At 42.2% G+C, this 25,992-nt stretch overlaps 2 protein-coding genes across 7 annotated transcripts in view; both read right to left on the bottom strand.

The window, feature by feature from the left end:
* ghrhrl (growth hormone releasing hormone receptor, like) overlaps positions 1 to 6,037 on the bottom strand; it is a gene marked incomplete at its 5' end in the record, with an annotated part of 36,280 nt that extends 30,243 nt beyond the window's left edge. Inside the window, one exon of the mRNA XM_079505496.1 lies at positions 6,014 to 6,037. Coding sequence (XP_079361622.1) covers positions 6,014 to 6,037 — 24 coding nt within the window. The remainder of the gene's footprint in view (positions 1 to 6,013) is intronic.
* Positions 6,038 to 9,843: 3,806 nt separating this feature from the next.
* Positions 9,844 to 25,992, bottom strand: part of fyco1a (FYVE and coiled-coil domain autophagy adaptor 1a) — a 29,998-nt gene continuing 13,849 nt past the window's right edge. For 3 of the 6 annotated variants that reach the window (XM_079506502.1, XM_079506501.1, XM_079506503.1), the window contains exons 9-18: positions 25,363 to 25,455; positions 23,898 to 24,016; positions 23,119 to 23,286; positions 21,503 to 21,655; positions 18,391 to 18,620; positions 17,354 to 17,510; positions 16,055 to 16,147; positions 15,014 to 15,224; positions 12,058 to 12,167; positions 9,844 to 11,639 (exon numbers count right to left, since the gene is read on the bottom strand). In XM_079506502.1, the coding sequence (XP_079362628.1) occupies positions 11,564 to 11,639; positions 12,058 to 12,167; positions 15,014 to 15,224; positions 16,055 to 16,147; positions 17,354 to 17,510; positions 18,391 to 18,620; positions 21,503 to 21,655; positions 23,119 to 23,286; positions 23,898 to 24,016; positions 25,363 to 25,455 (1,410 nt within the window). In that variant the 3' untranslated portion in view covers positions 9,844 to 11,563. Of the gene's footprint in view, positions 11,640 to 12,057; positions 12,168 to 15,013; positions 15,225 to 16,054; positions 16,148 to 17,353; positions 17,511 to 17,901; positions 18,066 to 18,390; positions 18,621 to 21,502; positions 21,656 to 23,118; positions 23,287 to 23,897; positions 24,017 to 25,362; positions 25,456 to 25,992 lie in introns of those variants that run through there. The other 3 variants (XR_013790463.1, XR_013790464.1, XM_079506504.1) reach the window with 3 other exon arrangements.

Here is a 25,992-nt window from a genome sequence, read left to right as displayed (position 1 = left end):
TTTATCATCAAATCAAACTGCTTTCTTCTCACGTGCAATAAAGTAGGCTAAAGGTTGCAATTAAGCAGGCTCTCAAAATTCATTTTAATAATGTTAATAATTATAAAGCGAGACACACTCACGTATGGCGTCAAAGATAGGATAAATAGAATTCCTTGAAGAGCGCACATCTTTTTGGTTGTTGTTCTAATCTCCAGTCAGCGTCTCGGTAGCGTCTCGGGCTCTCAGCGACAGCTGAGCTTACTGTGCTGCTGCCTGTCTATAGCTGTAGCCTACCAGAGCCATCTAATAGAAGAGTTACGATATTGGGGGGGCAGAAACCGAGCGCTCGAGCGCTGTTCATGCAGCCTGAAAGGGGGACAAACTGGAGTTGGAAATACATTGTTTTCAACGAGGGCGGCGCAAATAAGATTGATTGATTGATTGATTGATTGAAGAATGTATTAACAGTTTGCAGAATTACAGTACATTTCAAGCACAAACTCAATACAAAGGCTGTTAACTGTGAGTGGACGACCCAATTAAGCATTACACTTGTTTCCAATAGGGTCCACCATGTTCAAATCATCAAAAACATTTAGAGACGTACAAATAGACGTACAAATAGACACTTCTATATAGACAGAACAGGAATTCATCATAAAGGAGGTAAAAAGGGAAAAGAAACATATACAGTGAGGGAAAAAAAGGGGTGGGCGGTGGGGGGGATTCACGTTCAGCTCCGTTAATTTGTTTGTTTTCCTTGGAGGAGCTGCGTTGGGTCCCCAAGTCGGCTCCGTGGCCGTACCTTGAGTTGGCTGTGTGGCCGTGACCGCCTCTTGTGTTGGGTCCCCAAGTCGGCTCCGTGGCCGTACCTTGAGTTGGCTGTGTGGCCGCGACCGTCTCTTGTGTTGTCCTTGCGTTCGTGTTTGAGGGATTCCGATTTTACAGGGGCCAGTTTCGAATTGCAGCCGTCTGTAGGTGCACTTTGAGAGCGGTTTTGAAGGAGTCAAGGGATTCGCATGTCTTAATGACAGTTGGTAGGGCGTTCCACATTTTGGTGGCATAGGAGCGAAAAGAATTTAGTCCCTTGTTTGTGCCGAATCTGGGTTGTACATGGTTCGTTCCACTCCCTCTGGTGTTGTGGGTGTGGACTTCGTTAACATTAAGGAAGTATCTAGACAGGTACATGGGTATCTTGGTGGTGTATCGAATCTTGTGGACCAGACCCATTGCAAGATGCTGTACTCTGTCGTCGACCCTAAGCCATTCCAGCCTGTCGAAGTGGGCAGGGGTGAGGTGGGTTCGGGGGGCGAGGTCAAGTAGGAGCCTGACCAGTTTGTTTTGGGAAGTCTGGAGCCTGGTTTTAAGGGCCTTTGAGGTGCTGTGGTACCAGGAGGTGCATGCATAGTCAAAGAAACCCTGTACAAGGGCTCCTGTTATAGGTCTTCAAGGTGTTTTTGTTGACCAGTGAGGAGATCCTGTAAAGGAATCTTGTTCTATGGTTGACCTTTTTGATTACGTTGGTGGCCATTTTATCACCGGAAAGATTAGCCTCCAGGATGGAACCTAGGTAGGTAATTTCATCTTTACGTGTGATAACATTGTCACCCACTCTAACCAAGAAGCCATTTGCCTTGCTGAGATTACTATTAGAGCCAAAGAGAATGGATTCAGTTTTTCCCAGGTGTAAAGATAGTTTGTTATCAGCGAGCCAGGTGCAGATTCTACCGAGTTCAGAGCTGAGGGCCTTTTCAACCTGCAGTTTGTTCCTGTCCGAGACTAGCAGTGCCGAGTCATCTGCGAACAGGAACAAGTTGCAGTCACAAGCTGAAGACATGTCGTTAACATATATTAGGAACAGTAAAGGTCCTAGTATGCTCCCTTGTGGAACGCCACAGCTCACTGGGAGGGGGGGGGGGGGGGACAGTGTTCCATTCACCTCCACCATCTGTTCTCTCCCCTCCAGGTAGGATTGCATCCAGCTCACTGATGTGCTATCGAAACCAATTGCCTTTAGCTTGTTAACCAGTATGGAGTGGTTCACGGTGTCAAAAGCCTTTTGGAGGTCCAGCATGACCATGCCACAGTATTTGCCAGCATCCACCTCATGTTTGATGTGGTCGCTCAAATAGAGAAGGCATGTGTCAGTGGAGTGGGACATTCTGAAGCCAGATTGGAACTCGTACATTAATTTATTAGTGGCAAGATACTTTTCAACCTGTTCATAGACTATTTTTTCCATCACTTTCGAGATGTAGCTAAGAATAGAAATAGGGCGGTAGTTGCCGGGGTCTAATTTACTCCCTTTCTTGTGCAAGGGGGTTACTTTGGCCAGTTTGAAATCTTGGGGGACCTGTCCCTGTTTGATGGAGAGGTTTACTATGTGGGTGATGATTGGAAATGAAATGAAATGAAATGAAATCTATATTTACCCAGGGTATCTGGGCTAAGCTCAAGAACTTGTTTCCAGCCAGGCCCTGCTCATAGAACACATTTCATTGTAGTGGTTGATGCCTTGTTCAAGGGCATTTCAGCGGTGGTAATTTTAACGTGTCGGACGGCTGGTTCGAACTGGGAACCTTCCGGTATCTAGACCGCGCCGCTATCCGTTCGGCCACCGCTGCCTCCGTTCGGCCACCGAGCTATAGAGATGGCTGAGTCTCTGAGAAATTTGGAGGGAATATTGTCATGGCCTGTGGCCTTGTGGGGTTGGAGGGCACTCAGTTTCTTAATTACCTCATCAGTTGTTACCATAACTAGTTTAAAATCGTCTTTACAAACACCTAGGTTTCTGTAGAAGGTTGTAATGTGCTCTATACCAAAGAGCCCAGAGTGGGAGGGCAGTTTGTTAACCAGAGTTGTTGCTATGTTTGTAAAGAAGATATTCAAGTAGTTGGCCACATCAAGGTTGTCAGTGATGAGAGTGTTGTCCGATTTGATGTTTATGTTTGAAAACCTGGTTTTTAGTTTCTGACCGCAGCATAGTTGATTGTTTAGTAGCTTCCAGAGCTCACGAGGATTGTTTTTGTTTTCCTGTGCTTTATCATTGATGAAGTTACTTTTAGCTGATTTGGTCATGGCAGTTACACTGTTTCTTAGCTTGATTCGTTGGGTATTTAGGTTGTTCAAACGAGCTTGGCGAACACTGTCGAAGCGCTTGGCTAGCTTTGACTTGCATTTTAGAAATTCAGAGCATTTTTTGTCTCTGGCTTTCATTGCAGCCAGTATGTCCGAATTCATCCATGGTTCCGAGCGGGTTTTGCCCCTGGTGGTTCTCAAAGGAGCCATGTTGTTCAGTACTGATGTATATTTGGTTTTGAAGCCAAGCCAAGCTTCTTCGACAAGTGTGCTTTTAAGCTCATCGGACCAATCCAGACTCTCCAATACTTGGTTAAAGACCTCACTAGAGTAGGTTTTGAGGTCCCTTGATATGACTGTTTTGTGGCAGCCGGTCTTAAGTTTTTGTATTTTGCGGGTACAGAATATCATAAAATGATCACTAAGCCCACATACAATAACCCCTTTCTTGGAGATTCTGGATTTGTCCGAGGACAGAATGAGATCAATGACAGTTTGAGTAGAAACACACACTCTAGTGGGTTGGGTAATAAGCTGGCTAATACTATGCAGATCACAAAACATACTAAATGATTTGAAAACAGGCGCCTCTTTACGCTGTACGTCTGTATTCAGATCGCCCATCAGGATTTTCTCTTCACCCTCCTCCTCAGCTAAGCATCCCTCAAGAATATCATAAAAGCCTTGCTGGTCAGGAGGTCTGTAGACTGTGCCAACTAGAGCAATTTTAGGCACGTGTGCAACATGCCAACTGTTTTAAAGTATTGTACAGTAACGTCTAAAGTCTCTGTAATGTTTATGTTGTACTATTACTACAAAACAATCTAAAATTAAGAGATTTAAGATCATTAAAGCTGGGCTGTTGCCTGGGTCCAATGCATTTCTGCCGAATACTTCCCGTCCAGGACTTGTCCCTAAGTCTTTTTTTTTGGGACAAAGCTCATTAATCAACATGTCAGTTTTCACCTCAATGTAAATGGGCCAGAGTTAGCCAAAGCTAATTTCCATCTGTAGTCCCTGGGCAGGCTCTTAAAAAATGAATGATAAAAGAAAGACAGTGTACTGTATGGTGTGCCAGCACACAACACCATGCGTTGATGCCATGTGTGCAATGTGCTAGCACCCAACACTGTCCGTACAAAAACACAATACAATACAGATAAAAGAAAGACAGAGTGTAGTGTGCCAGCACACAACACCATGCGTTGATGCCATGTGTGCATATGTGCTAGCACCCAACACTCTGTCCATACACAAACACAATACAATACAATACACTACAGGAACAGATCAACATGGTACAGGGGACAGAACAACTACATAGTGAAGTGAATAATGACACCGGTGAGAAATACTAAATGGTGCTGATAGTTACTCATGATTACAGATTTGAATTGTTTTTAGCCACCTTTTCAGGTTGAATTTGAAGGTCAGATAGTTGGAGGTCTCTCTTACTTCTGTGGGGAGACTGTTCCAGTGATGGGAGGCTCTAACAGAGAAGACTGTTTTACCAAACACACTACGTCTGATTGGCATTTCACAGTCTCCTCTGGTAGTTGCCCTTGTTGCTCTGTCACCACTGTCCCTTCGGCCTATGAATTGTTTCAGTGGTGGAGGTGCCAGTCCATTTAAGATCTTAAAAATGAGACTATGTAGAAGAGCCGCCATTGGACTGGCCCCATGAAGTGAACAGAGTTTTCGTAACTCTGTCTTACTCTATGATGGCTATGGTGGTCAGGGGATCTAGTATAATCTGATCTGACAGAAGGAATTGACTTTAAAGAAACACGTTTTTTCTGTTTTTTGATGTTTGTTTCTGAACAAATATCAAATATTGGTTAACTTTTCTAATATTCTAGCCCACAAAAGAAATCAGGACCATGCTTCAATTTTCGGACCGAACCTTGGTATTTTGGCATAATCTGATCAACAGTAGGAATTGAATTAAAAAAACAATTTTGTTTCTGATCAAATATTAAATATTGTTTAATTTTTCCAATTTTCTAGCACATACAAAATAAAAGATCAGGACAATGCTCCAATTTCTAATTGTATCGACACCTTTTGCCGGGATCTTAGTATAATCTGATCGACAATAGGAATTGAGTGGACCACAAGTGTTCTCTGTTTTCTGATATTTTTCTAGAACAAACATCAAACATTGGGTCATTTTCCCAATTTTCCAACCCACAAAAAAATCAGGAAAACATAATTTGGATTTTACCATTATTTGATTTGGAACTGACTGGTTTTCACCCCAATACAAAAAATAGGCCCAATATTCAATGTTCTAGCCCACAAACAAATCATCATTGTCACTTAGGTCACATGGTTTTCAACTTCACAATAAAAGCTGTAGTCTATAGTCAATGGACAGGCAGGCAGACAGACAGACAGGCACAGACAGACAGACAGCCGCTTAAAACATTGACATGCAGTTTTATACCTCAATGCCATACACTAGGCTATAATAATAATAATAATAATACAAAAAAAATCCATATATTTTTTGCGGCTTTCGCTTTTATTTGTATCTAACTATAAATGCACCACGTCTGTGTGCAGTGTGTATGGTTGTAATGCACGTAACTCGACAACCGTTTGCCCCACCGTTTACCACAAGCGTTCCACACCACAACAGGGAGTGCAGTGCCCAGCCTTGAGTCGGTGGCATGCACCGTTGTCCAGAAACACCACAGGATTTCCAGCCTCTGCCTCAACCAATTGATTGCCATTGCCATGGCAATCCCACACCTGCCAATTGATTACTTAACCAGTTTGCACTCTTCAAAGCGAAAATGACATGGGTCAATATATGAAGAAGTACTCATTGACCCTAAGCTCATATGTATCTTAGACCAGTCTTAGGCATATGCTAAAGGTCAGTTCAAGGTCCCTCCTGCACCCTCTCATCCAAGTACAAGCAGGCAGCAGATATGGGAATGACACGTACCGTATCCCCCTTCCCAGTGACCATGCAGCTGTTTGGTGCAAGGAATCGGATATCACATTTTCTAAGTTTACAGAAAAGAGGTTACTCTAGGTCTAGGTCTAGGGTATAGGTGACAAAATTGATTTATTATTATAGCGACTGTAGGTCGCAGTTTATACTATGAAAACCTGCATCTCGCGTCCGTCATGCCTCAAGACACGCTCCATATATGGCCAATTCATTCCATATTTGTGCTGACCTCATCAAACCCTTACATCTCCATATATGGACCTGACCTGTTCTGACATTCCATATGTTGATCTGACCTCATCAAACCCTGTACACTCAATACACGCTCCATATATGGCGCGTGTCATGGAGAAGACGGGATCACCTAGATCTGCATATATGGACCCGGCCAGTAACCTGACCTCATGGACACCACCATAGATTAATAGTTGAACTCCTGCTTTTTAACTGTGCAGCTCTTTGCCCTTCTCACCCTCAGGGCATCTTACTGGTAATTATTATTATTGGCTGGTAATCCAGTCTGGCAGTGTGCCGCAGGTTCGACTCCCGATCCCGACGGCCTTTACAGCATGATCACCCCCGGGACCCCCCATCTGGGACCCCCCCATCTCTCTCCCCATTTCCTGTCAGCCTACTGCCTATATACTGTACCTATCCCTGATTAGAAAATCACACCCGTGCAAAGTGAGGGGCGCTAATATATTAAAGTCTAACTCATGTTGATTATAGGCGATGTAATGGTGTTGTAAAACAAACGGTGCAAACACAAACATTAATAGCCATTAACAATTATAAAGAGACAATATGACATAAATGGAATATTATGACATACATTTTCCCTTCATTGTCAATGGCGTTTACAAAACATACATTGAACTAAAGACAAGCATTACACCTGTGTATAGGAGGGGCTAGCGCCCCTCAAAAAACTAGACCTGTACGTGCCCGCTGGCCACCGGCCTACTTGGGAACGGTGCAACTTGGGTACCTAATAATACCCGTTGTCATAGAACCTGTTTTATCTATCTGTCTGTATCCCTTTTGTGCCCATACTGTATATGGAGATCTCTGTAGTAGGCAATACCCGTTGTCATAGCACCCATTTCCCACATGGAGATCTCTGTATCTGTCTGTCTGCCTGTGTCTGAAGGCTGCAAACTGACTGTGAAAAGTGGACTGGTTAAGTAATCAATTGGCAGGTGTGGGGTTGCCATGGCAATCAATTGGTTGAGGCAGAGGCTGGAAATTGCACAGGTTAGGGGACTTGGCCTCTTTAGGTCCACTGGCAGAGCCTTTTGTGGTGTTTCTGGACATGGCTGGGCAATGCACTCCCTGTTGTGGTGTGGAACGCTTGTGTCAAATTTGAAGTCGGTGGGGCAAAGGGTTGTCGAGTTACGCACACACACACACACACACACACACACACACACACACACACACACACACACACACACACACACACACGCACGCACGAGCGCACACACACACACACACACACACACACACACACACACACACACACACACACGCACACACACACACACGTGATGCATTTATAGTTAGATAAAAATAAAGGCGAAAGCCTTATTATTATTATAGCCTAGTGTATGGCATTGGGGTATAAAACGGCATGTCAATGTTCTAAGTGTCTGTCTGTCTGTCTGTCTGTCTGTCTGTCTGTCTGTGCCTGCCTGCCTGCCTGCCTGCCTGCCTGTCCTGTCTGATAAGACTACAGCTTTTATTGTGAGTTGAAGACCATGTGACCTAAGTGACAATGATGATGATGATTTGTTTGTGCATGGGCTAGAACATTGAATATTGGGCCTATTTTTTGTTTTTTGTATTGGGGTGAAAACCATTGTCAGTTCCAAATCAAATAATGGTAAAATCCAAATGATGTTTTCCTGATTTTTTTTTGTGGGTTAGAAAATTGGGAAAATGACCCAATGTTTGTTCTGAAATAAACATCAGAAAACAGATTCCACTCAATTCCTATTGTCGATCAGATTATACTAAGATCCCGGAAAAAGGTGTCGATACAATCAGAAATTGGAGCATTGTCCTGATCTTTTGTATGTGCTAGAAAATTGGAAAAATTAACCAATATTTAATATTTGATCAGAAACGAACATAAAAACAACAGGAAAAAAAATGTTTTTTTAAATTCAATTCCTACTGTCAAAATACCAAGGTTCGGTCCGAAAATTGAAGCATGGTCCTGATTTCTTTTGTGGGCTAGAATATTACGAAAGTGAACCAATATTTGATCAGAAACAATATTGTTCAGAAACAAACATCAAAAAACTGAAAAAACGTGTTTCTTTAAAGTCAATTCCTTCTGTCAGATCAGATTATACTAAGATCCCCTGACCTATGGTGACATGTACAAGAGCCATAGAGTAATTAAGAGAGGTAACCCGATCTCCAGGTTTCTGCCCCCTCATTATCGGATTCGTAACTCTTCTATTAGATGGCTCTGTGTACCATGTGTAAATGAAATGCTATCCATTCCATAGACATTATGTGGGACTACTGTGGAGAGGCGCGCAAGTCCCGATGGTGCGCGTTCACGCTGCTGTGACTTTTCAACAGTCAGGAATTGCAGGCATGCCCAAGCCGAGAGCTAAGGCATCAGCAAAATTCTGTTCAGTGTCTGCAATAATTGAGTCGCCATAAGGCGATGCTTTCTGTACCCGTGATCTGTATCCTGAAGCACTTGTTGTAGAGTTTTCCAAGTTTGCGCATCCACTATTGTTTGTGTTCAATAATTTATGTGTCTGTGTCTCTGTGTCCAAGCACTGGACAGCTGCAACAGATCAGCTATTTTCAAATATGCTGAAGTGGTTAATGAATAATGATCCAATCCAATCTGAGATGTAGGCAGTAGAAGTAAAAGTATTGGAAATACTCAAGTAAAGTACAAATACCAGCTCAAAATTATACTAGCGTACAGTAGCCTATAGCCTACTTGAGTATTTGTGTGTAGCCCATGCGTTACTTTGTCTTTTCATCACTGCTTTTCAGCGTGCTCATCATGATCATGATGGACCAGGCCCCTCCATGGAGCCCACCCATAGAGTATATATATAATAGAGACTGAACTGGCGCGAAGCTCCGCCCCCCCCAGCTATTCATGTCAGTGGAAGTTGCTCAGTGGCGTTTTGAAGCACCCGGAAGACTGCCGGAAGTCCCTCCCAGGACCTCAACTTTGAGGTCCTGAGTGACGTAGGGCAACCGAGCGCTCAACGTTAAAGCCCAGCTGCACGGGGTTTCCCGGTCATGAATCCACGGGTCCGCCTGTAGTCCCTCCTCCTACCACTAGGACCCAGAGCTTCAACGTTGGAAAGTCTGCCTGCCCCCTTGAGCCCACCCTGTCTATCTCTCTTCTATTCTTTCTTCCTATTCCCCCTCTACTTCCCCTCCCCCCCCCCCCCCCCTCTCCCCCGACACGGTCGAGGCAGATGGCCGCCCACCCTAGAGTCGGGCTCTGCCTGACGTTTCTTCCTAAAGGGGAGTTTTTCGTTACCATTGTCGCAATATTGCTTGCTCTGGGTGGATCATTGTTGGTTGTAAAGTGTCTTGAGACAACTTGTTGTGATTTGACACTTTAATAAAATTGAATTGAATTGAATTGAATGATGCCTGTGCACAGGCCCCTGTGCCCCCAAGTCAGAAGGTGCATTAGTCATTACTAATGACTCATTAGTGATTTGTGCCATTTCTAGAGTGATATCACACAGCGCTGAGACATTTTGTAAAGCTGTCATAATGAATTACACACTTGTAAATACTGTAAATACTGTGGGTGATGGGGGACAAGCTATTGCTCTCAGATTTTATTCATATTCACTGTGTTTGACAGGTCTAGCACTTTCCATAAGAGTGTTACTAGGGAACATGAGTTCACTTCCCCAACACTGACACGTCACGGTCAAAGACAATATGTAGAAAAGCTGTACCTTTGTGATTTTCTTTGACAAATACCATATAAAAGTAACAGATTTGTTTTAAAATATTTTTGTAACATGATTCTTTAAAAATAATACCCTCACAAAGTGCAATTCTATAGAGAAAAATATGAGGCTTAGTATATAAATTGCACAGAATTACATTAAATCAAAGAATAAAAAAGAGAAATGTTTGTGAAATGCAAACAGATCTCTGAGAGCAGCATTTAGCCCTTGCTTCATTAGGTGTATAAACAACTCCATGTAAAATGACCAAAGATCATTCATTATTGCTTTGAGAGTTAAGGTTTCAAATTAAAAAGCACACATTCAAACACATTGGGATCCGTAGGACTTAGGAGTACAACAAAATGGTTATCTAATATGCATGCCAATAATGACTGAGGCTTTGATACTATACCTTTTACGCCTTGTGCTGTGTGCTATTCTTAATTCATAAGATATAATGTTTTGAGGACACTAGAAGGGTTAAACTTACAATTGCTGCACAGTAACCTCTGGCAGGTAACTGGCACTTGGAATACTTGTTAATTGACAGCCAGCCATGTAGTTTCTGCATGTTATCAATCATAGTGTTTACACTCAGCGTATTTTTGAAAACTCTGTTTTCTGTTTGCATGGTGTCCACAAAAAAATATGTGTCGTCTTCATAACAAATATCGTCTTTTTTCGTTTAAGCAAAAACAACCGTAGAAAATACAATGTGGCTTAAGTTCCAACTGAGTGCTGTGAGAAACTAACAACGCAAGGCCTCTCCCTCCTGAGAAATAATGTGCATCAATCTTGCCGTTCTCCCTCCTGAGAAATAATGTGCATTAATCTTGCCGTTCGGTTCTACCCTGAAGCCTTTTGAACTAGCTTTCATTTTCTGTGCCTGGCAATTAATTATGGAATTTGAGTTTGTTTTCCTTGATCGACTTGAAAAGAACACATTACACATTTATGTTTCTTCCCTGGGTCACGCTGAGTCAGGTGCATGCTGTTGAAGGTCCAACATGTACTTAATATAATTGACAGCTGATGAAAAAATGTTTTTCCTCTCCCACTCCAAAATATGTACTTTTTGTAGGTGTAGAACAGTTTTTCTGACAACACAGATGTATACAGTAGCATTACAACATGTACTGCTGTTGCTTGCTGTGCTCCCTTCTCGAAAAAACAGAGAGAAGGTTTCAAAGTCAAAGTAAGCAGGTAGTACGATCAGAAACAACTAAATGTCCCATGATTAAACAAATGCCAAGAAAAGTGTGATGGTTAGGGTCCATTACTTGGTGACTAGCTGAACAGTAAACTTGAAGGTTTTTTTTCCATTAACATTTCACTGATGCAACAGTAAAATAACCTTCCGTGAAACATAAAATCTTAGTATTAAATAATGTAGTAGGGAACCTTCGCAAATGAGGTTTAGACAAAATCAGCTTAAGTAAAGATAAACTATAGGGCTAAAAATGGGGATTTCAAATTAAATAACTGAAAATGACAAAGATAATGTGGACGTTGTCCTTTAACCCCATATGGAACGTTTATCCCCAGAACCTCTGCCATGTGTTGTGGCTTCACTTCCACTCCTGCATCAGGGAAAGTCACTTCCATCGTAGATGACAGGCTTCTCGATTGTCAAGTGATACATGACCTTCTTAGAGATGAACCTGTAATCATAAGGTTGCAGATTAAAGAGCTACAGTTGTGTAAATGAGAAGGGATGCTGACACAGCAGGAAATTGAATCAAAAGGCACACACACACAAAAATAGTGTGTTTGACATGAATCAATATCCAATTTCATGATGCACTCATAAACTTCTCTAGTTGCACAGTGAGACGTCTGGGTAATATAACAACCTCACACAGAGAACACATTGAAATATTTTGACTGGTATAGTCAAAATGTTACACTTAATTACCCCTAGACATATTGGGTTGTAACATATGGTCATACATACTTGAATGGACAAACGTGTTTAATTTATTAACCAACCCCTGCCAGTCCAAGAGGTGCACACACATCCACAAGTAGGCAATGACGAGCCTCTCAGCTAAAGGACAGGAGATGTCAAGAGTCTCCTACCGTGAGAAGGAGTTGTCAAAGATAAGTGTGTAGAGCCCAGGTTTTCTGACTTTCAGCTGTCCCTGAATGGTCTCTTTATGGGAGTTACACCGGGTCAGGGGAATCAAAACCTGAGAAGAGAAGATGAACTTGGTCTGATTAATATATTAATTGGTCAATACAATTTGTAGAATAAAGTATTTGTAATTGAACAATCCGTTTAACCCATTAAAACCGAGAAAGCATCTGTGTCATTTTAGATATTTGCGTTTATTCCAAAATATCAGATATACAGTACAAGCTTCACAGCGTGTCACTTCGTGCCGCGCTGCAAGCTTGTACATCTGATAGTTTTGAACATTTTTTTAAATAGTTTTGAATTACAAAAAACTTTGAGAACTACTGATTTAGAGCACGGGGCAGGTGCTTAATTGTAGACAAGGGGCAAACAACCCCAAAATAAAACAGAACACTTTGTTTCCTACATTTTGTTTTTAATTATTATTATTTCAAAACATTGTAAAAAAAACAAAATAATAATCCTGGGGCGACATCAAACTTCTCTTTTGGGTCTCGAGCAAACAAGTTTGGGAACCACTGCTTTATCAGTGAATGCACTGAATGCTAATTAGATCTGTGCTCCATAGGTAGCACTCCTGTTCCATACACACATATACATTAACATCCATGTGGACTGCTTGCCTGTGGGGGGCCATAATACTGTATGCATGATATTGCTTCCTCCTAGTAATATTTATCATTGTTTAGTTTAGAACAGGGGTTCTCAAAATGGGGGTCGCGACCCCTTGGCCTTTTGGGGGTCACCAAATTATTTTGGGGGGTCCCCAGACCCCCCCTTTTTTGTTAAAAAATAGTACATTTTCCTTAATGATTATATTGTTTTATATTTATTTATGATGTATTTTCTCTATTATTAAGGTTATTGTAGTGGACAATTTGTATTGGGGGTGGGGAGGGGGGCGGAGCTGGGGTCGCGAGACATGGCCAAAGCATTTCTGGGGGTCACAACTCCCCAGCCACAAATGTTGAGAACCCCTGGTTTAGACTCTAGAGTCTAAACATTTTGGACATGATTCAAACATCTAACTATAAATGCACCAAGTCTCTGTACGTCGTACGTACGTCTGTCTGTAATCCACGTAACAAATTCGACACACGCGTGTGTCAAATGCACAAGTGCAGTGGCCGGTGTCGGTCGGACCCACGGTTGTCCAGAACCGCCACAAAAGCCCTCTGCCCGGGCTCTGGACAGGGCCCCTGCCCAGTGTCCACATCTAGAGCTGGACTGTTCTGACACAAATCATTCTGACGTCTGCATAGACTCCATATTTGGGCATGCCTGACAAAGAACTATATGGGCATAAACGGGACACAGACATAATAACTGGGTGGGGAATGCATTTCCAATTTGCATCGTTCCAAGTAGGCCAGTGCCCGACAGGCAACGCTGTAGAGACTCCAACGGGCACCGCTATGGTATTTATAAATCTGGGACCCATGACATTCCAGCTCAGTTTGGGCATATGCAAACATCATTTACTCTGGAAGGAGCCACAATAACAATGTTGATGTAAGGATGATGTAATAGAATCAGCGGTTTATCAATCTCGGAATCCAGTTTATTTATGTATTTGTTTATTTGGGTTCCTGTTTATCGATAGGGCCACTTCCTCTTCCCTGAAATCACTGGTTCCTCATCTGTTATTCTGGTAAACTACAGGTGTGGCTAAATCATATGAAATATTTTCACCTTAAGTATACTTAAGTACTACTTGTTTTACGTTTTCTTTATTTAGCAAGCAAAGACAGTGTGCGGGTGTCTATCCTTCTTACAAAGACACCCACAAATGGTCTATTTTTACACTCTCCAAATTAAATGAATACTCAGGATGTAACTGTGCCTATTATATTTATGGATGGTGAAAGGAGGGCAGCAATATATTATGACAACATGCATGCAAATGAGTGCTAGCTACAGTATCTTGGATTAAACTGTGATTGTCTAAGCAAAGCAAAGCAAAGTTACTATATTTACCCAGGGTAACTGGACTAAGCATCAGATACTTGTTTACAGCCAGGCCCTGCTCATAGAACATTTCATGGTAGTGGTTCAATGCCTTGCTCAAGGGCACTTCAGCGGTGGTAATTTTAATGTGCCGGTCCGGGGATACGAACTGGCGACCTTCCGGTATCAAGACCGCTCCGCAAACCGTTCGGCCACCGCTGCCTGGCCGCTGTCTCTCATGTAAAAGATTAGCTCTGATTGAGAAAAACAACTACAAACATGACTGAGCTGTACAGCACTTGTAATCAGTGGACCCTAACGGTAACCGGAACGCTGGCCCCAAAACACACTCCCCCCTACTACAGTACAGTACAGTACAGTACAGTAACGGTAGAACTATATTAACAATTACAAAGAACTACAATTGTGTACCGGTGCATAAAATGTGCAATACAAATAAACACGTCTTGCCTAGAAGTGCACATTAGACGCCTTGAGCCTAATTTATATCTTGTCATATTTGTGTCAGTAAGATACAGTAAATTATGCCCAGCAGCTATCACACGACACATACAGTAAATACACACCTCTATGCCTTCTTTTCGTCTATTTTGATAGATGCTAAAGTATTTATACAGGTATGCAGATGTTTTTGTTTTTGATTCGTTTTTGCTTGACCACAATGCTAAGAATGCCATTTAGATAAGCATGCTATTTAAGCAGATGCTAGATTTGATGTTTACCCTTCATCTCAGTTTCTTTGAGGCACTAAATTGTTTTCATTTGCACTATACTTAAGTGAACATTTACCCTCTCATTTGTAGACTAGGGTTCATGATTGAAAACATTTTATAGAGTACCGGTAAGCACAGTTCGAGGAAACCACAAATTATACAAAATAAATTATATTATGCCATTACTCTCAATCTGGATGTAGGTAAATTGACATACCTTAGACTGCTCCACTGAGGAGTCAGTGGTTTCCCGGTAAACAACACTAAAGGAGATGCTCTTGGGTTCGGAGGAGAACATCCAGCTAATGGTTGGCCCACTGTCACTCACAACAATGGCTATGACACTGTAGCAGCTGGACTTGACGAAGAGCTCCCTGGAGCCATCGCCAAACTGAGAAATGTCGTCAATGCTGAGAGGCACAGCCAGCCTTTAGGGATGGAGATATCAGTTAAAGATTGATTGATTGATTGAAATTTTTATTTCACAGTATGTAGAATGGGTACATTTCAAACGAAAGCACAAGCCAATACAAAAACTGCTACTTTGTGGACGAAACCATGAAAAGCACTTGTTTATGTCAGGGTCCACCATTTTCAATTCATCATAACAATTAAAGATGTACAAATGTACACTTCTATGAAAAAACAGGAAATCATCATATAAAGTAAAAAAAGAAAAAGGGGAAGACATACAGTATGAACCGATTCTGGGTTGCCCTTGGTTTGTTGAACTCCCTAAGGTGTTGTGATTGTGGACTTCGTTGACATTAAGGAAGTATCTAGACAGGTACATGGGTATCTTGGTGGTGTATCGAATCTTGTAGACCTGACCCATTGCAAGATGCTGTACTCTATCGTCAACCCTAAGAAATTCCAGCCTGCCAAAATAGGCAGGGGTGAGGTGGGTTCTGGGAGTGAGGCCAAGTAGTAGCCTGACCAGTTTGTTTTGGGAAGTCTGGAGCCTTGTTTTAAGGGCCTTTGAGGTGCTGTGGCAACAAGATGTGCATGCATGGCTTTGGTGCATCCATTTACATAACCACTTGTAGATTGTTATTGAACGAAAAAAGCAAAATAATCTATAACCAGTGGGTTTCACTTATAGTTGACATTCACTGAGAGTGAATGTCAAACTGAAAAGTTCATTTCCGTTCTTTCTGTGTTTTTTTTCATCGCACTCGAACCAGAGTGTTACGAGCGTGTACGCGTCATACCAAAGCCTACACGGGTTGTGCAAGGACACGCTATATGATTGACTTACGTGACTTCTCCGGACTTGAGAAGGTTTATCTCCGAATCTTGCACGGTCAGCACATGCTCCTCCGGGTCATCTGGGGTCAGATCTCCTGTGCCTCTGATGATTGATGGGTCAAAAAAGACATATTGTGATATATAAACTATCATGACAATTTTCGGAAAGATTTGAGGCACATTTTAACGATTTTTCAAAAATAGCAGACCTACAAGTTCATAGCGCGCCACTCGGTGGCGCGCTATGAGCTTGTAGATCTGCTATTTTTCAATAGCTAAATTATAACATAATGTTTAAAACGCTAACGCTAACGTGACATGGATGCGTTCCAGGTATCAATGGATTAAGACTGGTTTACTTGTGTGCTCTGTGGTCTTTCTATGCTCATGTCTATGCTATTCCCCTAAACTTCAACAAAGCATGTATTGGTACTATCCTCAGGAACACAACTTACGGTACATGTTTTAATACTTTGTCGTATGATCGTTTACCGCACGAAAAACAGCTGATACAGTAGACTTGTTTGTGCCAGCATGGCATTGGGATTAGATACATTTCTTGATCGCCTCTTGTCGCACAGCTCAACAAGAATACATGGTCACATCATAAAGTATGAACAAAAGCAAGGGCTCGCAACTCACTTTGTAATGCTCCAGGTAAATTTATTCACAATCACAGCAGACAGGACATTTGTTCTTGTGTTCATGATATCTGTTAGTTTAACAGTTTGGCTCAGTACCAAGAGGATGTGCACTGTTTTATCTTATTCACATCATAAAGTACAGTATGTCAAACAACAACGTCTAAATGTATACTGTAAAATGAGCTCAAATGATGATGCTGTTGTCCAAGGAAGATCCTTATAAAAGTCAACTCAGTGTGCATTGATTTGTTAGGAGGAACCTGCAGCAGTGTAGGGCAAACAAATTGAACATCAATGAGAGTGTGTGTGTGTGTGTGTGTGTGTGTGTGTGTGTGTGTGTGTGTGTGTGTGTGTGTGTGTGTGCGTGCGTGCGTGCGTGCGTGCGTGCGTGTGTGTGTGTGTGTGTGTGTGTGTGCATGTGTGCGTGCGTGCGCGCGTGCATCACAAATGTCATAGTAAGTTGGTGATTGAAGTGTGTGTGTGACGTGGGGGGGTGGGGCAGGGGTAGTCACGATAATCAATACGTGTTATTGCTGATGCTGTGTGAAGGAATAACAGTACAAGAGAATATCAATTGTACATCTTTCAAAATTCAGGTGGTTCCTGACAGGCACACAATCATGAATGGTTGCGACAGCTGAGCATCTACAATGTCACCCACTCACATATCTGACGATTCGGGAGGCCTCCTGTCCAGCTCTCCTTCAAGGGAACCGCCTGTGGTCTGGGACATGGTGTCGCTGTCATAGACTCCATTCACTTCCTCCTCCGTGATTATGTCAAAGACTCCTCCATCATCAGATTTAATGCTGGGGTCCGACACTATGTGGGGAACAGAGGAATACCGGTATGTACTGTAACTGACCAACGCAATAAGAACAAAACATTTGACTGTAATTAGTGTTCAAATACCAATGAAAGCTTTAACCGTATGAGCGCCGGTTGTTTGCCTTAACCCATTTAGGCCTGACCTCGAAATAAAAAAAAAATCTTCTAAATCCTCCAGTTTTCTGAAATAAATATTTTCACGATTTTTCAAAAATAGCAGACCTACAAGCTCGTAGCGCGCCACTCGGTGGCGCGCTATGAGCTTGTAGATCTGCTATTTTTCAATAGCTAAATTATAACATCATGTTTAAAACACCAAAAGGGATTCCCGCCCAAAATGGGTTAAAATAAAAAACCTCAAGTTCAACAGCTTGCCAAAGTTGCCATTATCAAAATACTGCCGTTGGGGGGAAAAGGCCTCCCCAGGATTCGCTCCTAACTAACGGTATCAGCGACAGGTGGCATGCAGAAACAGAAAATGTCACCAGCTTCCACTTCCGTCTATTGAGTGAGCTTCTGCAGCAGCAGGAGCAGTTCCTCTCCTTGTTCCTGTAACATATTGCGGGCTAGTCTTTTCAGTTCTGCTAAGGGGTTATCAGCTACCACAAAATACCTCTGTACAGTAACTGCCTTTGAAAGAAGATCAGAGGCTACGTGAGAAAATGCCTGCTTTGTGCTTACCGGGTAAATTGCAGTGATTTTCTCCCACCTTCAAATTATTGTATGTATGGGTATTTTTTAGCAATTTAGCTTTTAGCAAATCGTACCAATGAGCCAGTGAGCGTGTGTGCCAGCCATGTTGGAAAACACACAAGAAATTGTAGAGTATGTTTATAAATGTGATTTTTCATGGTTCCACCATGTGTCTTCTGACCTGTCACCCTTGGAGTAGGTTTATATGGCGCTGGTTGGGGAGGCGAGCGTGGCTCAGCCCCGGGGGGAGGTGGCTGGATGTCTCCAGGACTCAGTTCAGCCGGTGTGAACCTCTCCACCACGGCACTGTGCTGGCTGTAACACTCCCCACAGCAGCGCTCCTTCTTCCCACTCTGCTTGGTCATCACAAAGTTGTTACTGCAGTAGTAACAGAAAATACGTCCACAAAGCCTGGAACAGGAAAACACATTGAACATTCATTACATTACACATCAGGGGTGTAGGGCTACGGGTAGTGTAACAGAATGATAATCAGGGGTGTAGTGCTACAGTACGGGTAGTGCAACAGAATGATGCTCCTCCACTTTTCTACACCTCCAACGTTTGCATAATCAGGTTTAAATACTTTTTACGCTCTTGAAGATCCAATCATCGCAAATGTTTATGCCATGAACAAACACAATAAAACTAACGAAATAGTCAAAATTGTCATACTGCATTGACATTTAATGTGTCTGTCTGATTCACCACATCAACCCATGCATAGAATACTAGAAACATTCCACATCCTGGCACAGTGAATTAAAGTTTCTTTTACTACAGCATCGTTCATGTGAACTACTTTGTCCACTGTTATTCATTTTAATGATCAAAATCATTAGGATGATCTATCATCATTGATTCATCATCATAGTGAATTGGTATAGTGGTGTGACTCACTTCCACCATTTCAACAAATAAGCACAAACTAGGAAAAAGTAATATAAACGTGTGTGTGTGTGTGTGTGTGTGTGTGTGTGTGTCGCGACTTGGCCTGTTGTAGCGCCACCATGACGCTGATTTGAAAACTGTCAAGTGGCATTTCTTCCTCAGCCTAGTGGGAATATGCATGCACAGTTTCCCCGCAATCGGACAATGCGTTGATGAGTTGTGGTGATTTGTACAAAACGGGTACAAATCGGGCTACTGAAAACTTTAGAAGACAATCTTAGCCAATCAGGATGGATTATTTTAAATCAAACAAACCCGTCTTGATCACATGACTATGGAGAGCATGTGTACCAATTTGCGTGAAATTTGGATAAAATCTGAAGGAGTAACATTAGAAAATGTGTTTTACCTATGTCGGCCTCCTGGTGGTGTTATAAAGAGCAGATGTGAAAAATTCCAGGCAAAGGTTTACCTCTAGGGAGTGTGCATACGGAGTTTTACACAGATCCGTACAGTTAGATGTAAAAACAGTAATCAGCCAGTTATAGCACCACCATGAGGCTGAGTTCAAAATGTTCTAGTGGCATTTCTTCCTCGGCCTAGTGGGAATGTGCGTGCACAATTTCACGTAAATCACACGATGTGTTCATGATTTGCGGCATTTTGTTTGAAACTGAGCACTCCTGCGAACTTTGGAAGCCAATATTATCACTTTATCAGGATGGAGAAAATTCTGAAAGACCCGTTTGGTTGAATGGCTCTGTGTACCAATTTGCGTGATGTTTGGACAAAATCTGTAGGTGTACGGTCCAAAAAATTGGTTTGCACAAAGCGGCCTCCTGGTGGCGCTATAAGAGGCCAATGTGAAAAAGGTTCAGCTGTGGCATTCAGGGAGTGTGTGTGCATAGTATGGCTGCGATCAAGCCAATGGTGCCGGAGATTAGCTGTCCACAGACGGACGGACACACGGACACTCACACGGATGGACGGACAGAGTGCAAAACATACTCTCTCCACATGCCTTCGACCTGCGTGAATCTCGTTTGCGTCCGAGCATAGGCATAGTAACACCCCGCCTGCCTCTGATTGGCCTACCGACACTGCCCCTCTTTGTAGAAGAGGCAAACTAATATGGTTTATGCCGTTTGCTTTGATGGAATAATTGATTGAACACACGTGTACGTTGCACTATGATTTGATTTTAGTGTTAGTGATTATCGTGTATTAATCTAATTATAGTAAACTAATACTATACTAAAATGGATAAAGGTGAAGGGAAAAGAGACCTTTTTACAGTAGGCCTACAATGTTTCACGTTTACTTACACATAAATACACATATACAAATAAATTACACAATCAACACAAACACTTTATTTAGAACACACCCAAATCATATTACGGTGTACATGTCGTAATATGATTTGATTTGGGTGCATGTACTACATGACATGTTCAATCAATTATTCCATCAAAGCAAACGGCATAAACACCGGCATAAACAATATTAGTTTGCCTCTTATACAAAAATAAAATGTACAAGTTAGTTACAAGGCTGCATTCTCGCATTCTGTCGTGCGTGCCAAGCTGTCATTCTCTTGTATTATTTTCCCACCACGGAGTAACCCGAGTAACCTCGCATCTCAGAGGACAGTCAAGACGGGCAGTGTCGGTAGGCCAATCAGAGGCAGGCGGGGCGTTACCATGCCCAGACCATGCCTATGCTTGGACACAAACGAGATTCACGCCTTCGGCCTGGTGGAGACAATAAACCACTTCACATGAACGATATTGATGTAACCAGGAGATTTGGTGGGGAAATCGCGTTTTCATTATAAAACTGTGCTGGGGACTGGGGTTGAAGACGCCGTCACACCCTTGCGCTGTTATTGGCTAAAACTCTGCCTCACTCCCCCACTAACCCCCTCCTCCCCCTCACACACCAACGTCCCGGCTGTAAACACCTAGAACTCAAAACACCCCAGAGGCAGCCAACGGTAGTGTCTGCCTGCAGGAAAACACCCCAGCATCACCATACAGGGGATGCTAGAGGGGGAAAAGGCCAAAACTATAGATACAGTATATTTTAAATTTTGGCTTAAAAGTTGTCTATACGACCTTTAATATAGCATACAAATCAGTTTAACCACTTTAACCATACAGTATAGTATACTGTACATCAGCTATTTGAAAAGATATGCTATTTAAAAAAATTAAACAAACTTAAAAAAAATAAAAGAAAAAAATCTGGATTTTCTTTAAGCCATTTCAACAACGAAAATCTTGTATAGGCCTCCCTGGCACCAAATATATTCAGATGGGGGTCCGTGGGGTCCGGGGGTCCTTAAACTGTTTGAGAACCACTGCTGTACTGTAGTGACCCAGGGGCCACCGTGGACCCACCTGCAGTGGTGTCTGCGGAGCCACCAGGTGAACTGGCCTTGGCAGCCAAGGCAGTGAGTGGCCTCCTTGTCTACCAACCACCAGCGCTCCTCAGCACGCAGCTTCTGCTCGAACTCCAGCGCATCTGACTTCTGCCACAGAGCGTCCTTGTCCCTACCATCGAGGACACAAACAGAAAGCACGCACACACACACGCACGCACGCACGCACGCACGCACGCACGCACGCACGCACACGCACACACACACACACACACACACACACACACACAAATTGACAGGAGTGTCAGAGAAGACTGTATGCCGACTATTGTACCAAATGTGACTGTACCAAAATGTCTTCACTTGCAAATAAAAATAATAGAGGAACGTTTCAGTACACAGCCCTTCATCAGGTACCTTGATGAAGATCCTAGTAATGAAACGTTGTCTCTCTCCCCGCGATTCCTTTCTCCATAAATATTAAAGAGCTGATTATCCTCCACACGGAGACAATTCTGCAGCATAATTAAATATTAAATGGTAATTCACACTTGCAGATCCTTCAGGGACAAACCTGCATTTCTTTACTGATCCCCCACAACCCATTGTTTTTTTTAGTTTGATATTTTTGAGGGGCCCTCCTATGCCCAGCTTGTGTGTGCGCGTGTGTACCCCACCCATAGCGATGATTTGATTGGCTGAGCCACGGAATTGAGGATAAAAAGTGAGGACAGAAAAGTGAGGACACCAAAAGTGGCCAGAATGTGATGTATGATGATAAGAGTGCCCCTCACTTCACCCGGGTGTGACTTTATTTTAATTTAGACCGAAAAAAAGAAGCAAGGCATGAAGGTGAACAGATCGTGGGGGTTTATGTTCAGTTGAGCTAACCTGGACAGAACACACCCCCGCATAGTCTATCTATATTCTAATTCTACACACTGCTTGTTCGCTTCAATCGCTTGCCTTCAGGAAGCAACTGCACAGAAGATAATGAAGGAGGAGAAAATAATGAGAGTAAACAAGCGCGAGTGAAATTAAATTGCTACACCCGTCACCCCATGGGAGCGGAGCTGACACAGTCAACATGCTGCTGTTTCATGGACAAGGGTACTGTGAGCCACTAACATAAACAGAGGGGTGATGTACGTATTCAGATAATACCAGTTACAGTAAGACTGTAAAGCAAAGAGGAATGTCTTTCTCTGCCTTAGGATCTATTATTCTTACTTTTCACATGCTTTCTCCTCCATCAAAGTATTTATTTGATCTTGTCCTATATTACTTATATTTACCCATACACTGAGAATAGCTTTCTTCACCCACCTCCACTTTTTTACTCCTTGTACTTGCTGTTGGGTAGAAACCTTTTATGTTTTATTTTATTTTATTTTTTAAATTGTTTTTAATGAAGAGGTCGGGCACATAATAGGTTTGTGAACCAATAGGGAGCCGGCGTCTGTTTCCAGTGCTAGTTTGAATCTGCCCCTCTATGCCTTGGATAGAGAGCATTCTTTCAGGCTAACACAGCACAGACACCTACACAAAAATTAATTAATAGCAATATCTTTCTCATCCATCCATCCATTTACTTTCCCTGTGTTCAGGTGAGAGGGGAGGTGACACATTTCATACTTTATGAGCTCAATGAGTCGCTCTTCCAGGATGCTCTTGGTTCTGCAGAGGTCATCGATCTCAGCGGACGTTTTGAGATCATGGTTATGTTTGTCGGCCTCTGCTTTGTCAACCTTCTGTTGCAGTTCCTCTCTGACCTTTTGCATGGCCGCAAGCGCATCTTCAGCACTGAAGGAGGTGAAGGGGACAAGTAAGTAAGTAAGTAAAGCTATGCAAGTTCGAAAGAATGGGATTGAACAAAAGAGTGATTACGAAGAGAAATATTATGACAAAATATAATCAAGACATTAGAAATACAATCCAAGAATAGTACAAGCCCACTGTAATTTTTATTTATCTGCCATCAATGTACAGTACCAATTTAACTTTGAACTGCAATTTTATTTCTCCATTTCTCTTTACTTTCTCATACTGTTTTATGACTTATGTCTAGCACCTCAACATGTACTGTATACTATGTATACATGTACTGTCCCCAAGGCAGTCAAGCGAACCTTCAGGGACAGAGTGTTCAGTGTGGCAGCCCCCACCCTGTGGAACTCTCTTCCAATAGAGATTCGCCATGCTCCAACACTGGACTCTTTTAAGGCTGCCTTGAAAAGACACTTATTTTCTCAGGCTTATGGCATATAGTCTTTGATTGTTGTTGGTACATTTTGTAAAGCGTCCTTGGGTTCATGAAAGGCGCTATATAAATTCAAGCTATTATTATTATTATTATTACTATGCGAGTCATATGTCAGCCTGAGGAAAGAAAACACATGAATGTTGGAGCACACCTGCTGACGGAGCCTTTCAGTTGCTGGATCTCTAGCTCATTCTGACCAACTGCAGCCTCTGTCTTGGTGATGTGAGCATCTTTCTCAACAATCGACTGTGAGTACCGCTCATTAGAGACCTTAATCAGAAATGATCAAAACACATAGAATATTAAATAAACTGAGCTTTATCACAGAATAAAGAAAACTTAAGCAAAACATGATATTAATTTAAGCATGAATATTGAACATGCTTATATATTGAATATTGAACACGGTCCGTGGCACTGTTAGAACACAATCAGGAGTTATATGAGTAAATGGATTAAGACTAGAGCAGGTCACAGAAGTACCTTCATTTTGTTGTTTTATGCTTTCTTAAATATTTAACTTTTATTTTAAGTCAAAGGCTGTGATCATCATTACATCACCTAATCATAGCAACATGAGTTAGAATTCCCTCCTAGATTAGATGATAAGATCGCCCCTCACTTCACACGGGTGTGATTTTTATGTACTTTTAAGAGTAGCCTTTGATGTCTGGCTAAAGAAGACCACATTGGTCAAAACATGTTGCCAGTTTGTTCCAAGTGCAGTGTGCAGTAAATTCTTGCTTTTTCCCCTGTTCCCAACCCCATCGGGTTGAGAATGGATCAAAATGTGCTGCCATTGCTGAAACGGTTTGTGCACTTCTGATCAAGAGCACAAAACCAGTTTTGCAATAATTCATGTATGTAGCCAGCTCAGCTCATTATGGTAATACATTTGTCTAATCAATATGGAAGGAATGTCGTTAGAATTACTCTGGCCTTTCTTTCATCTCCAACAGCTGAGCTTATATGGTTGGAGGACTTCGAGAGACTGAAGCGCCTTTTCATTTGCCTCATTCCTTGAAAAGGCCTGGTCAACGAGGAGGAGGGCCATTTACATTAAAAATGTCCTTATTTTTATTTTCGTTTTGTTTTCTTTTTTTGTTCGAATAATGTACAAATATGTATGAACAGGAAGGACTGTCAGTTGGACTGTCAGTTGCCAAAGTGGCATGACACGAAAATAAATATTTCATTCATATAGAGCAGTAATTGGAATGCTATCGCAACATCCCTTTTGTTTGTGTCAGTTTCTACCCAATCGTCAAAAAATTAAGGAACAACAGCACCCTCTTGACGGGGTCAACAGTCTGTCTCGAGAGACTAGTTCTCCAAAGCTCTCTGCTCCCCAGCAGGGCCTCGTTGGCCCGGAGCTGGTCTTGAAGGCTGGCTTCACTCTTGCGCATTGTACACAACCTGATGCCCATCTACAGTAATTCCTTTTGATTATACCATTTCCTTGAAAGATGACAGAAACCTCCCAGGAGGGTATGTTATTTTCCTGAGCTTGTATATTTTTAGAACAGTATTCGGCTTTTCTAAAGGCAAAGGTGTTCTTTCACAAGGAATATCATTATTTGTTCATGCGTCATAGGATCGGCTTTGAAAATACAAACCTCCAGCTCTGACACTTTGGCATCCAGGCTGGATACAATCTCCTGATCGATCTGCAGCTTGGATTTCACCTGCTCCAGCTGGTCATTCATGCTCTTGTTTGGACACAGAAATACAAAAGTGAAGAAAGAACAACTGAAGGAGCCAATGAATAATACTGTACTAGGCCAAAAGAAAAGTCAGGTTATTGGCAATTGAACATTGAACTGTTCACAGCAAAATCCTGAGTGATAATTTAACTGTAAGTAAAAACCCAAGTCAAATTAACACAGATTATTGTCTCCACCAGGCCAAAGGCGTGGCCGAGACTATGCATTAGCCCCTGTCCATCAGATTAAGATGGATCTGTGTGATCTTTCATGTTCCATCCCGATTGACTAAGATTGGCATCTAAGGTTTGCAGGAGTGGCTCATTCACATCACAAAATGCCTCAAATCATTGTCAGTTGCCATGAAACATTGTATGTACAGTACATTCCCACTAGGCTAGTGGGATATATATATATGGTATATAAATATATATAAATATATATATACTTATATTACTCCTACAGATTTTGTTCAATGATCACAGAAATTGGTACATCTCTTCATGATGTGATTAAATCCTGTCCGATTTTTCATATTCCATC

The sequence above is a fragment of the Electrona antarctica genome (assembly GCF_951216825.1).
Source record: "Electrona antarctica genome assembly, chromosome: 7".
Taxonomy (NCBI): Eukaryota; Metazoa; Chordata; class Actinopteri; order Myctophiformes; family Myctophidae; genus Electrona; species Electrona antarctica.
This window is presented reverse-complemented; position numbering and strand designations above follow the sequence as displayed.